This window comes from Athene cunicularia, assembly GCF_003259725.1.
Source record: "Athene cunicularia isolate RWA chromosome 6 unlocalized genomic scaffold, athCun1 chr6_part2, whole genome shotgun sequence".
In the NCBI taxonomy this organism is placed as follows: Eukaryota; Metazoa; Chordata; class Aves; order Strigiformes; family Strigidae; genus Athene; species Athene cunicularia.
This window is the reverse complement of record NW_020799106.1, coordinates 6066051-6079786: the sequence shown is the minus strand read 5'-3', so window position 1 is coordinate 6079786 and position 13736 is coordinate 6066051. Positions and strand designations below refer to the sequence as shown.

At 40.5% G+C, this 13736-nt stretch overlaps 1 protein-coding gene across 1 annotated transcript in view; it reads left to right on the top strand.

Annotated features, from left to right (window-relative positions):
* Positions 1 to 13736, top strand: part of CTNNA3 (catenin alpha 3) — a 471555-nt gene that overhangs the window by 18428 nt on the left and 439391 nt on the right. Inside the window, exon 4 of the mRNA XM_026851990.1 lies at positions 4796 to 4962. Coding sequence (XP_026707791.1) covers positions 4796 to 4962 — 167 coding nt within the window. The remainder of the gene's footprint in view (positions 1 to 4795; positions 4963 to 13736) is intronic.

Genomic DNA, 13736 nt, shown 5'->3' with positions numbered 1-13736 from the left:
CAGACAGTCCTGCCAGCGGCTGGCAGCCCAGGAGTGTGTACGTTCTGTCAGCTATTTGCCAACAGCAAATTTGCCAAGAGGCTTACAATCGACTTGTGTTTAAAGGAATTTTCATGTCGGTTTTTGGATATTTTTTTTTTGTGCTGGATATAAAGTCTGTGGATTCACTGACTTTTTAAAAAAAAATACCCTGTGACTTGAACCGTGTTTCTACCTTTGCCTGTGCCCGAGCATAGATTTCTGTAAGCACGTGCATAAGCAGGAGCCATTTGACAGTACCAGTAGCCAGCAGCTGATGGTGGTGACACCATTTACTTTGGGAGTCATCGATCTGTGGGTGCTGAAGAAATTATCTCCCAATAATTACGATCTATCCTGACTTTGGTCCTTTGAATTGCTTCTCATTTGAATGTCTAAAATAATTGAAATACTGCGAATATTCCCATCTTTCTGCTCCCCTATTTGTGCCACTGAAAGGGCACAGTCTTTCATGTTTCATCGTTTGTGACAAATGTAATTATGGAAGAATATCCACTTGACGGCAATTACAATAAAATGGATGAAATTGCATCGAACTGGCATGCCATCTGCTGCATTTTAAGAAAGTTCTAACATCGTGTTGTTATTGGAGTTGTCATTTTCTGCTGCTTGTACTCATAGCTCCTATCTGCATCTCGTAGGCTGCATCTCGTGGCTCTGTTTTAGGGTCTTGATTTTACACTTGTTCATCTGGCCCTCCCAGCTTATGCCCAACTCATTTCTAAGGAGATGGGAATATCCAGACCCTTCTGGCTTGTCTTTGCGCACGCACTCAATCACGGAATCGCAGAATGGTTGATGTTGAAAGATGCCTCTGGAAGTCATCTGGTCCAACCCACCGGCCCAGGCAGGGCCAGCAGCACTCTGTGCAGGACCATGTCCAGTCAGCTTTTGAATATCTCCAAAGCTGGAACCTCCACAACCTTCCTGCTCGGCCTGTGCCACTGCTAAGTCACTCTCATAGAGAAAAAATAATTTCTGATGTTTAGAAGGAACCTCCTGTGTGTTTGTTTGTGCCCGTTGCCTCTTGCCCTGTCACTGCTGAGAACACCTGAGCACCACTGAGAACAGTCTGGCTCCATCTTCTCTACACTCTCCCTTCAGGTATTTATATATACTGATAAGACCCCTCTGAGCTTTCTCTTCTCTATCCTGAACAGTCCCAGCTCTCTTGGCCTTTCCTCATATGAGAAGTGCTCTAGTCCCTTCATCATCTTTGTGGCTCAAGTACCCAGAAGATTATCAGTATTGAAATGTTACTATTTTCAGATTTTAGGACTGTTTGAGGTTTTGAAGTGTCTCAGGTGCTTGAAGGACACCCAAATCCATATGGCCATTCTCTTCTGGAAGGCACAATAGCAGAGACCTGGGCAAATAGTCACATGTAGGACCTGTGAACATGTTGTTCAGCCCTGTGCTTATGGGTAGGGGGAAACATTACATTAGAGGTTTTTGAGGAGCCACTGTGCTCTCAGATGATTGTGGGTTTTGTTCCCAACATTTATTAAATATTCCTGGTAATAGCACTGTCTCCTATCCTCAGCTAACCCATAACTCACCTCCCTCCTGATCCACTCGGTTACTAACTCACAGGCTCACGATTCACACCTCTCTGGGCTTCTCACAACTGAGTACTTTCACTCCTTCCTAACCAACCCGTTCCTTTTGAATCTGTAGCTCTGCTTTCCTGGTTACTTTTTTTTTTTTATCACTTTTATTGGGCACGAAGAGACTCTGCTAGCAGGATATACAGAACCTAAAAAAAAAAAAAAAGTAGTTGGTTATCGGGTAACGCATACAGTAGATAGGTAAGACTAATGAGTGGCTGAGCAAAGTGTTAATGTATTTATTACCCCCAGTAACGTTGGCCAGACAGTTGTCAGTCATGTGAGAAAATGTTGGTCTCTGTTGCTCCTTTGGAACTGTGGCTCAGGTTTGCAGAGTTGTTATATTGCAAGTTCTGCCTAAGGTTCATAACTTTTTTCCTCTTGGATTCTTTGACTGCTCATTACTACCGTCTCTACAACTCCGCTTCTGTTTGTGTTTTTACTTATCTTGTGTAATGTTAGCTAACATACTTTCTTGCATGTTACCAAAGGTTTTCTCAGCTAAGTTCACACAGTTGTGCAACACCACGCCAGGCCCTGGATCGCAGAGAGCTGAACCACAGGGCTGAGGGTTCCCCAGAATCTTCCTCTGGTTGGTTGATTCTCTCAGTTCCTGCCCCCTACCCCAGATTTTCCTCTCAAAACAATCAGTTCTCTTTACTTATTGCCTTCCTTTCATTAATTCTCTTCTCAGTTTTTCCAGACTTAACTAGTTTTCAACAGAAGATCTTCTGAACTGTAGCAGATTCTGTGCCTAAGAAGTTTGAAGTTCCCCAAAGGTCACCAAGCTGACTTGCTACTTACCTTTTTATCTGGGGAAGTATGTGAGGTTAACAGACCATTTATCTTGGGCTACAAATGTATTTGAAAATCTGGCTTAAAGTGCTGAGTTAAAAAAAGTTAATAGCTGCTTTGCATTTGCCCAAGATACTGCAGGAACAGTGAATCTGGTCTGTTTGCTTATTTTAACAAGGTAACGGGTAGTAGAACATTGCGGGTTGTTTTCTTCCTCTCCTTATAAACACTTCAGATGTTCTCTATGTCTAGAAAAATATAAGAGTCCATAAATAGTGGAACAAGAGTCTATCTTCAGATTTGCATCTCAATATTTGATTTTTATTTCCTGTAGTTTTATTTGTTGTGATGTGCTCAGCTATGGCGCATTATCTCACCAAGTACTGGAAGAAAGTTCTAATTTGCTGTCCTGAGCACAAGAAATTGATATTTTTTTACTTTTTTTACTTTCATTGTTTTGTGATGTAGCAGGTACTAGAACCAGATCTCAAATTAGTGTGATTTTTTGTTCATTTATGGAGTTTCCTAAGCATGTACTTAAGATGATTTGCACAAAGACTTCAACAAACCCAAGAGAAAACCAGAGATCATTATTAAAGATGGGTGTTCCCGGAAAACTGATGAGTTTCAGCATGTTGGAAGTATTCAGTGTTGTGAGAATCAGGCAAATGCTGTCTCAGGTGCTGGTATGGGGACTCTAGTAATCCGTAGGTTTATTTCTGTAGCCTTTGCTCAATATCTTTCTCAAATGCAGTTTCTAGTAAGAGCACTAAAACTTGGTTTTTCTCTGCATCTTGTGACATGAAGTCACATATAGAACTAGTCTGCCAAACTCTGGTGCACTTGAACAGTTCTCATTCAATTCCGATTGAGGGAACACATTAAAATCTGTATCTACATAATTACAGGAAACCCCTTAGGGTTGTAGGCATATTTCTATGAACATGCATTAATCACTGATTTTATGGATTTTGTAAAAACCTTGTTGCCTAGCTTTGGATCTGAGGACTCCAAAACTTATAAAAACACATTCTTGGTTCAGGTAGCAAAACTCTGCATGATTTTAGTTTTGACTTTACTATCAGATATCTGAAGCAGCAATGCCAGTAGTGTTCCTGCATGAGGCCTGTCCAGACTTCTTGCCTTTGAGTGAAGCTATACAGTGCTTAAGAGTATTGTGAATTTTATTTTAGCAGGCAATGCTCTCCCCTTACTTTTGACCTGAATCTGTAAAACAATGAAACTAAAATTACATGTTCTTGCACTCTTTTTCTATGTAGAAAACCTCCGTGATCCAAATGACCTAGGTAATTTAGATATAGGTAGAAAATATATTGCACAATAAAGAAAGTATTTAACTCTGGAGCAATGTAAAATTTTTAAAATGCCGTATTTTTCTTTACTGTTGCATCCAAAATCCAACACATGCTTAAGGCTGTTGTCACCAAAGGGCTGGCTTCATGAATATGTAGTCTTTTAATAGCTACATTTACTAATCATGTTTCCTAATTTTAGCACAACTGAAACTCTTAATTTTTGTGACTTTTGATCCATCTTTGGTTTCCAAGCTAATATAGTGAGTTTCATTGGTCAAACGTTTATTCTAGCAGTTTGTGCTTGTGTGACAACAGTTTTCCACCGCTGTTCTGCTGTAGAGTGAGTTTTCTCAAGGTTGTGCCACCACTAGCAAAGCTCATCAGGTGATAATAAACTTTGAAATGCTTCTAGAAATGACTGCAATGGCGTTTTTTTTTTTTTTTCCTCAGAGTAAGTCTAGGTGACAGACTGCCAAAAGTAAAGTTGAGTTTGTTGTTCTTATTGTCAAATTTCATTTGCAAAACCTCACGTTGGAAAGCAGTATATTGCTGCAGTTACTATCTGCGTTGCGTAGCTTTACGTACTTTGTGTCAGAGTCAGATGGTCGAGTGTATGAGATTTTAATTCTATTAACTTACATTTATAATGAGAAGAACAATATTTGATTCCCTTCTATGACTGGGAATTATTTAATAGCAAGGTACATAGTAATATAAAAGCAGTGACAAGAAAAGTTTAACATAGCACCCCCGGCCTCGTGTACAGTGAAGAGTACCAGTGTGATTGCCGAGAGAGTTATTTCAGAATTAAATGGTTCAGAAGAACAGAAAGGGAACATCATTCAAAATGTGGAGCATTCTGCGTGGTCTGTAATAACTGACCTTCGTTTCAAGGCATTAGGGCAACGGAGAGATGCCAAATTTATTGGCGATAGTTGTGACTTGCCAAATAACTGGTTGAGTTTCAACCATTTCCCCCCACACCCTCTCCCCAGTGTTTCAAGAGAGCCTAAGGGGATTTGTGTCTTCATTTTGCAGGTCAAGCCTTAAAAGTATCAGCAGAGGCATTTACCAGTGATCCCTGCTATCTGCCTAAGAGGCAGGCTGTTGTCCAGGCAGCACGGTCCCTGCTTACAGCTGTCACAAGGCTTCTAATTCTGGCGGACATGGTTGATGTGGCATACTTACTGGAACATTTAACTGTGGTGAGTAGAATTTGACTTAACTCAGACTTTTTCAGCCAGAGAAGTGTCTGCTGATGGATCTTTCTGCATTAAAAATTCTTTTTGTACTCGGGAATTGCAGATCTGGTGCACGTAACACCTTGGCAATTGGTAAAAGTGTAGATTCTAGATGAGATTTGGAGAGTATACCCAAAAAAAGTCTTATAATTTGACATATTTGATCTGGGGAAGCAGATGGTTATCCATACAGTTATATTTTAACTTCCTTTTATTTCTTATTTCCTAGTTTCTTACTTGAATTGTACTTGTAGAGTTTTTAATGCATAAAACCTTCTTGATGTTTGTGGCAGTAGTAGGGAATAATTTATTTGTAGAGAATCTTAAGGGTGGAATTTTATATGGATATTTATGAAGGGAAAAAAAACGAGTATGTGAGGGTCTCTCTCTGGATTCAAGTCAGTTTGTGAGAGAGATCAGCTAAAAGGAGAGGGAGAAGATATGTGAGTGTCGCAGATGAAAGTATTGACACAGTAATGATTTAGTAAAAATAATCTAGATTTATTAATAACTAACAGCAATTTGTCAATACAAAATAACTCAGACAGAAAAGCGACGTATTCAGATTCTAAAATGACAAGATTCACTCTGACTTACTTAACGGTACCTTAATTTATACACATATGTACATGTGCATACACAAACAGACATATACATACAGAAACAAAGGGGTTTGGATTCAGTACAATGAACACAAAATGGACAAACACACAGGAACAAGAGTACGTACCCCCACACCCCAATAAACAGGTGAAATAGCAGCTGGCTCAAAGAAAATTTCCCTCTCGAGTTTAGAGCAAATACTCCCAATGCCTCGGCGTTCCTCAACGGGCGATAACTGAGACTCGAGCGGGGGGACTTCGCCCCGGCCTTCCGTCTGGAGCAGGCGACACCGTGAGGGTTTTGGTCCCCGAGAGGCTCCCAGCTCAGGGGTGATGCTGGTCACAGCCCGCTGCGGTCCAGGAGAGCTCAGAGGGTCTCTCTGGTGGCCGCAGTTTATCGGGTCCAAGATAATTGACTTTTGTCAAATACTGTCTGGTGCCTTCGGGCAGTTGCATGAGAATTTGATGAACATGCAACCCTGTTCTTGTTCCATCTGACCACCCCAGACACAGCTGTGCCAGGCCACCAGGAGATGATGGGCTGTTATAACCCTTTCCCAGCAGTCAGAGGGGGGCAGGAGCCAGGCTCCTCAAGGTTATCAGTCCTTATCTCCACAGGTCGGTGTATGGCTCGGGGGGATGTGGATGGAGGCACACCTGGCACCAAGCAGCCCAAGGAGGGCAGGGAGGGGTAAGAATTGCACCACCACAGAGAGGCCGCTGGTAACTCCAGCTATATGTGTGTAAACTGTAGACAGAAGACTAGAAAGTTCTAGTGTTGGTAAAGCTTTAAAAATTACTCTTTTTTTTCACTCAAGGGAATAATGTGTTTCGGAAGTGCGTATCATAGTGGTGCTGTTTTGCATCATCTATTTTTTCTACCTGACTCTATACAGAATAGATGGCTTCATCTTCTGTTCCCCTATAAAACTAGCTGGTGGTTGTGCCACTACTGCTGAATGAGGCAAAATGTCCACACTTCTGTTGTTCAACACCAAAATACTTTCCTGTCTACATAAAGTCAAGTTCCTTTAATGTCAGCCATAGTGGCCCATGTGAGCAGGCTTCGTTCCTTTTTTGAACAGTGCGATTTTAGTCCTGCCAGCATCACATGTCTTACCACAAAAGTGTGTTTACTGAGTTCCTTCTCTGGCTGCTTACTCCATTCAATCTGGCGTGTGTCTTTACTGGGAAGGAATTGTTCTATTTCTGCTTTTTTTTTTTTTTTTTTTTTTTTTCTTAACATCTTCAGTAATGTGTGACAGAATGATAAAAAGTCAAAGTTCTATTGACTTCTTAATGTTTCATGGCAGAGGTGAGTAATCAGTGCCACATGGCTCATGCCGCAGGAGAACTCACTGACGTAAAAGGGACCATTCTGAAGCAAGTTCGGTTTGGAGAGGACAGGGAAATGAAAATTTAGCTCCCAATTGTAGTAGGAACAGTGTTTTATAATAAAACAGTCGCGTGTGGGTTTCAGTGCTGTGTTTGAAACATCCAGTGTTGGCAATTGTTGGAGATGCAGTACAGGCTAAACGAACACTGACTTACAGAAGCTTCCGTGTTGTTACAGATGTATGAAATTTGCTGCCTGTAAGAGGAGTGGCCTATGTCTTTTGTACTGTTTGTGGAAAATCTACTTACATTAATGATATTTTTCATTGGTACCCTATTACATTTTTCATAATCCTAGATGCACCCTTCTAAAATGTTTTTAGTATGTTTTACACGAGACAACTAAAATTGGGTAGTTTTCTTTCCTAGAGTTTCAGTACTTCTAAACAACCATATTATTTCACTTCACAATTTCCATTTGAAAATGAAAACAAGCAATAACTGCAAATCATGAAAGAATGCAAAGCATCATTCAGGAGAAACTCCAACACTGCAAAGAGTGCAATTAAGTTTTCTTCTTCCATACTTTAATTTAGTTCTCTTAATAGCAGTGAGAACTGAACTCTTCAGTTAACTCTTGGAATAAATTAGTGTGGCATAACACTCTCCAAAATGCCTAAGTAAAAAGACTCTAGTCCTTAAGGAAGGTGGTGTATTTTCCGTATTTATTTAGTCTCTGCCCTGACTGCTGAACTTGCCAACGATGGTATTAGCTGTAATGGTGTCTTTTTGTTGATGTCTAATTAGGAAATTGCCTGAGATAGAGTAATTTCAGCATATGCTACTGAATATCCTTCAATTTATAACAATTTTTGGTCATGCCTATCTGAGCCAGATTTAAATACAGTTAAATATTTTAATGAATCTTAACTTTGCTCTTTTCAAAGTCCTTAACTATAATTACTATACTTTAAAACTCCCTTAGGGGTTCAGTTTTTCTTCATGTGGACTTGCTCCGACAAAGAGACATTATATTCATACAGTTGCTGCAGCACAGAAAGTAGACCTTGTCTCTGTTGTATCAGCTTTAATATTCTCAGTGTTTGCATGTTCATAGGACTTGAAAATCAGCTCTCTTTAAAAGTCATTAGCACTTTTTCTTTGAACTTGTTCTAAAATTTTAATATTTCTACCATTTTATCCTCTTCTTCACAAAGGCATGGATGTTAGAGCTGTTATGAATCATTTAAAGATGAGAAATTTCATTGCCCTTTATTTCCATAACTCTGAGCTGTATAATTGTCAAAGAATAAAATAAAGAAATTTAAAGGACTGATCCAAACCTGATTTAAAAAGTAATAAAAGTAGTGATAGTAGAACAAATGAAACAAAAATTCTAACCAAGGAAGCTTTTTTGTTGGTATGCATTAAGTCAAAGAAAGTGGTCCACAATCATCGAAGAACTCTGTAGAATATCAATCAGACATGATTCATTATGGAAGTATTTCATGGGGACTTATCTCTTTATGTATCTAATATTTTTCAAACCCATTTTTCAGAGTGGCTAAAGTTTTTAGCCTTGCTCACTCAGTAAAACAGGTTAATTCCAACACTGACATTCAAAGCATTTGAAACCATTCTTACTTCTTCTGACAGAATGCAGTGTGGATCATTAAACTTTAATTTCCTCTGTGAATAAGCTGTGAATAAAAATAGAAAGGAAACAGTGTCAATGTGACTAGCTGTCATATAAAGCTTCGTCTAGTGTTAGCTGTCACAGCTGCCATTCTGAGTGTATCTAGAAAAAAAGTGAACCTTAGCTACAGCCTTCCAGTTTATGTAGTCTGTAAGAGTACTGGTTTCTGTACACTTTGCTTAGACTTTGGACTGTTATTGACTTTATATGAAGATTTTATTATATAGAGTACAATGCTGTAAATACTGAATATTTTTGTTACAAAAATATTGAAATGCAACTTTTAAACTAGAAATAACAGGTCAGTCTATTTGGAAGAATTTGATAAACCTGTGAGGAATTTCATTCCAAATCTCCAAAACCCTACTTTTGGAAACATGAGATTAGCTTTTTTAAAATTTCACTAATAAAGCCGAGAAAATTTTGGTTGTTTTACGGATTCTATAGAATTTCCATCTGGTGAAGTGTGTATCAAATAACACATGTTAGAAGCCAGTACAAATTCCCAGTGACTGATGATATTCTGGCCCAGTACACTTCTAGCTCTTTGTGGAATTTACACCCTTATGAGAGTATGGTGGTGTGGTGCAAACAGCAAATTCTTTTTAGAGTTAACTTGAGAAAATAAAGTACATTACACTGATAAGAAAGGTTCTTTAAACAACTAATTTTTTTAAACAGGGAAGAGTTAAAATAAGTAGCCACTTGTATATAATCTTGTATATCACTTGTATATCGAGAAATAGTTTTAGAATCTGAAACCTCCAATCAAAAGACTGAGTTGTGAAAAATGTAGTCAAAGGGCTATCTCATGTTTTGCATTCTATGATTCAGATCTGTATTACCAGCCTCATTCATTATGGTTAGTAATGCTTGATATTATTTAATTAAGTGAATTAACAGAGTAATGGAATTGCTTGAATTTATTGATCAGAAGAGAACAGCAAGAAGGTACCAAGTTCTGAGAATTTCATTCAAAGTGCATTGGCAGTCTGTCTTTCATCTATTTCAGATCACGCTGAGCCAACATGTTTTATCTGCCTTTTTCCCCTTCTTGTCATGCTTGTAGATTTACTGTTTAAGTCTTCATATTTTTCATGAACGCCACAGACAGAGTGATCTTTATAAAATGCTTGCTTAGAGTTATTTAAAACTCTTGCCAGAAAAAAAAAAAAAAAAAAAAAAAAAAAAAAGAGTGAGAATGGCCACAGATAAGAAGCAACTTGTGAACTTGGGCCCTGTGGGCATAGTGCTGCCCATTCCTCCCTTCCCTGCAGATTATTCCTCAGCATTAAAAATGTTTTGAATGGGAAAAACAGTATTAGTAAGAGACGTAAGTCATCTCAGGCTTACCTACACCTCAGGTTTAGGTATGTGGTTTGACTGGCATAACTGCTTACACTCGAATTTGACTTGCTGCCCACATTACTTTCTGACTTGTTTTGGTATTGCGGTATCATGCAGTAAAACATTTGAAAATGGAAAAAGGGCAAAAAAGAATGTAGGCTACCCTGAGGGTACAGAACCAGATTGTGAAACTGAAAATTGTCAGAATCATAGAATTAATTTAGGTTGAAAAAGACCTTTAAGATCATCTAGTCCAACTGTAAGCCTATCACTGCCAAGTCCACCACTAAACCATGTCCCTAGGCACCATATCCACTTGTGTCTTAAGTACCTCCAGGGATGGTGATTCCACCACATCCCAGGACAGCCTGTTCCAAAGTTTGACAGCCCTTTCCATGAAGAAATTTTTCCTAATATCCAATACAAATCTCCCCTGGTGCAACGAGAGGCCATTTCTCCTTGTCCTATCACTTGCTACTTGGGAGAAGAGACCAACACCCACCTTTCTACAGCCTCCTTTCAGGTAGTTGCAGAGAATGATAAGGTGTCCCTTCAGCCTCCTTTTCTCCGGGATAAACAACCCCAGTTCCCTCAGCTGCTCCTCATAAGACTTGTGTTCCAGACCCTTCACCAGCTTTGTTACCCTTCTCTGGACTCACTCTATCACCTCGGAGTCTTCTCATAGTGAGGAGACTGAAACTGAGCCCAGTATTCGAGGTGTGGCCTCACCAGTGCTGAGTACAGTTCCCTGTCCCTGCTGGCCACACTGTTTCTGATATAAGCCAGGATACCATCGGCCTTCTTGGCCACCTGGGCACGCTACTGGCTCATATTCAGGCGGCTGTCGACCAACACCCCCAGGTCCTTTCCTGCTGGGCAGCTCTCCAGCCACTCCTGCCCAAGCCCGGAGCGTTGCACGGGGCTGTTGTGACCCAAGTGCAGGACCCGGCACTGAGCCTTGTTGAACCTCATTCAATTGGCCTCAGCCCATGGCTCCAGCCTGTCCAGATCCCTCTGCAGAGCCTCCCTACCCTCGAGCAGATCAACACTCCCGCCCAGCTTGGTGTCATCTGCAAACTGACTGAGGGTGCTAAATCTAGGTAGACAACATCCACAGCTTCTCCCTCATCCACTAAGCGGGTCACCATGTCATAGAAGGAAATGAGGTTGTCAAGCAGGAGCTGCCTTTCATAAAACAGTGCTGAGTGGGCCTGATAGCCTGGTTGTCCTGTACGTGCCATGTGAAGGTACTCACGATGTTCTGCTCCATAGCTGTCCCTGACACTGAGGTCAGACTGGCAGGCCGTAGTTCTCTGGGTCCTCCTTCCAGCCCTTCTTGGTTCATATTTGCTCACGTCCAGTCAGCTGGGACCTCCCCTGTTAGCCAGGACTGCTGGTAAATGATTGAAAGTGGCCTGGTGAGCACTCTGCCAGGTGCCTCGTACCCTTGGGTGGGTCCCATCTGCCCCCATACACCTGTGTGTATCTAAGTGGTGCAGGAGGTCGCTAACCATTTCCCCTTGGATTATGGGGGCTCCATTCTGCTCCCCTTCCCTGTCTTCCAGCTCAGGAGCTGGGTACCTCGAGAACAATTGGTTTTACTATTAAAGACTGAGGTAAGGAAGGCATTTAATACCTCAGCCTTGTCCTCATCCTTTGTCATTGTTTCCCCCCTACCACAAATAAAGGATGGACATTCTCCTTAGCCTTCCTTTTGTTGCTAATGTATTCACAGAAACATTTTTTTATTGTCTTTTATAGCAGTAGCCAGATTAAGTTCTACCTTTTTCCCACCTTCCCTTTGGTGTGCATGGGTCATTCATGACAAGAGAAGTCTCTGAAAATAAGGAGTGTTAACAAGATGACAGGAGTCTTTGGGAGAGGATTTGGCTTCTCCTTTGGTTCATACTCATGTTTATTTTCTCATCAGCCAGCAGAAATGGATTCTTGGTCAGTGCACGATACACGGGATGCAGTTGTTTGTAATCAGGGGTACAGTGTTTCTCCCTGCGCTCTGCAAATTCTGTGGCAGTCTCTAATGTGCAGTAAATGACAGAGCAGGTCCTAAAGAATTATTTTTAAAACTTGGGCTTTTGAAAGTGAACATCCCGTTGAGTGCAACGGGAACCTGGATCCACTTTTCTTGGTATAGTGGCTTCCTGACCGCTGCTTCGTAATTCCCTAATGACTGGTGGGTTTACAACCCCTAGGACTTCCCTCGAAACAGCCGTATTCGTAATGACTCTCTTCTAACAAGCTGTTGCTAAGGAACAGACTCCCCAATGGCAGCACTTCTGTTTATATAATATCTGGTTTTGGTCTTAGCATGGGAACCACTGAAAAAAAGAGCATTATCCTTTTCTTGCTAGTCAGAAACATGGCTTTGAAGGGACCCTAACAGGCCAGCTTCAGGTTCTACTGTTGCAGAATTTCTTTGAAGGGAGCAAGTCTGAAGGCTCCTGAATTTGTTTTACCAGAGAACAAGAAACTGAAATGGAATATAGTGGCTGTATTTCCAAGAGAAAAACACAATTGATGGGTTAAAAAAAGCGCTTAAATGAAAAGATTTCAAACCAAATCCAATCCTTGAATTTTGCAGTGTGGAGCCTTCCCTTCAGTCTTATTTCTAGTGCAGTACCTCTCAGCAGATTCTTGTCTGCAATATCAATGTTGTCTTTATATGCACTGAAAACTTTTCTTTGCTGTCATAGCTAAGACTTAAGTGTGGGTCAGCTCCCTTGGGAATTTCTACTTACCAGGAATTTCCTAGTTTTGCTTCTGCTGCAGTCACCCTGTCTGCGGTTTCACTTTTTCCCATCCTACCCAGTATCCTAGAAGGGTCTCCATGAGCAAAGCGTGCTTGGTAGAGTTGAGAGAGGTTTATTTCCATTTCTTCCATAGTATCTGCATGCTTTAGAGTGCAGTAGGGGCAGGCCCTCACCCTTAGTGGTGGCAGGACAGATAAATGCGCAGCCTTCCTTCCTACTGCTCAGCCACTGCCTTTTCAATAGATTCATGTGTCACAATAGCAAAGAAAAATCATGCCCATCTACTACACTCAAAAAAAAAAAAAAAAAAAGAAAAAAGAAAAAGGAAAAAGCAATAGGAGGGAATAGGTTGCTCTCTTAAAACTCCTGTCTGGGGGGGAGTGAGTTTTGACATCTCTTGAAAACTGTGCATGTAGGGGTGAGTAGACAGAACTGGGAGGGGGGGATATAAATCTCTTTAATATGAATTTAGACAGTTAAAGAAAAGGTTCCTAAAGCTGGGAAAAGCTGCCTTAGACAACAGTGGTATGTTGTTATATCCTTGAGATGATGAGAGAGAATGTAAGCAGCGACCTGTCAGCTACACAAACCAGGAGAAAATAGTGATGAAAGCAAATTTACCTGGACTCCCTTCACCCTAAGCTTTATACAAACTGTTTGCACAACATAAGGGAGGGGGAGTGAAAGAAGTAGGGCTTATTTGAAACAGATTAGGCTTTCTTTAAGTAAGATGGAATTTTTCTAGTATGATTTAGCACACATAGTAGGAAAGTTATTTATATACTTTTTTTTTTTTTTTTTTTTTTTTTTTTTTTTTTTTTTTTTTTTTTTTTGTGAAAAATAAATAATTGTAAAGTTGTGAGCTAAATTCCAGATGAAGTGAGTTGTAAGCATAAAGCGTGGGGGGATCTATGATACAACGGTGGTTTGTAGCATCAGTTAACATGGAATGCCTGAAGTTGCCAGAAGTACAACTGCGTTTGAGAAATC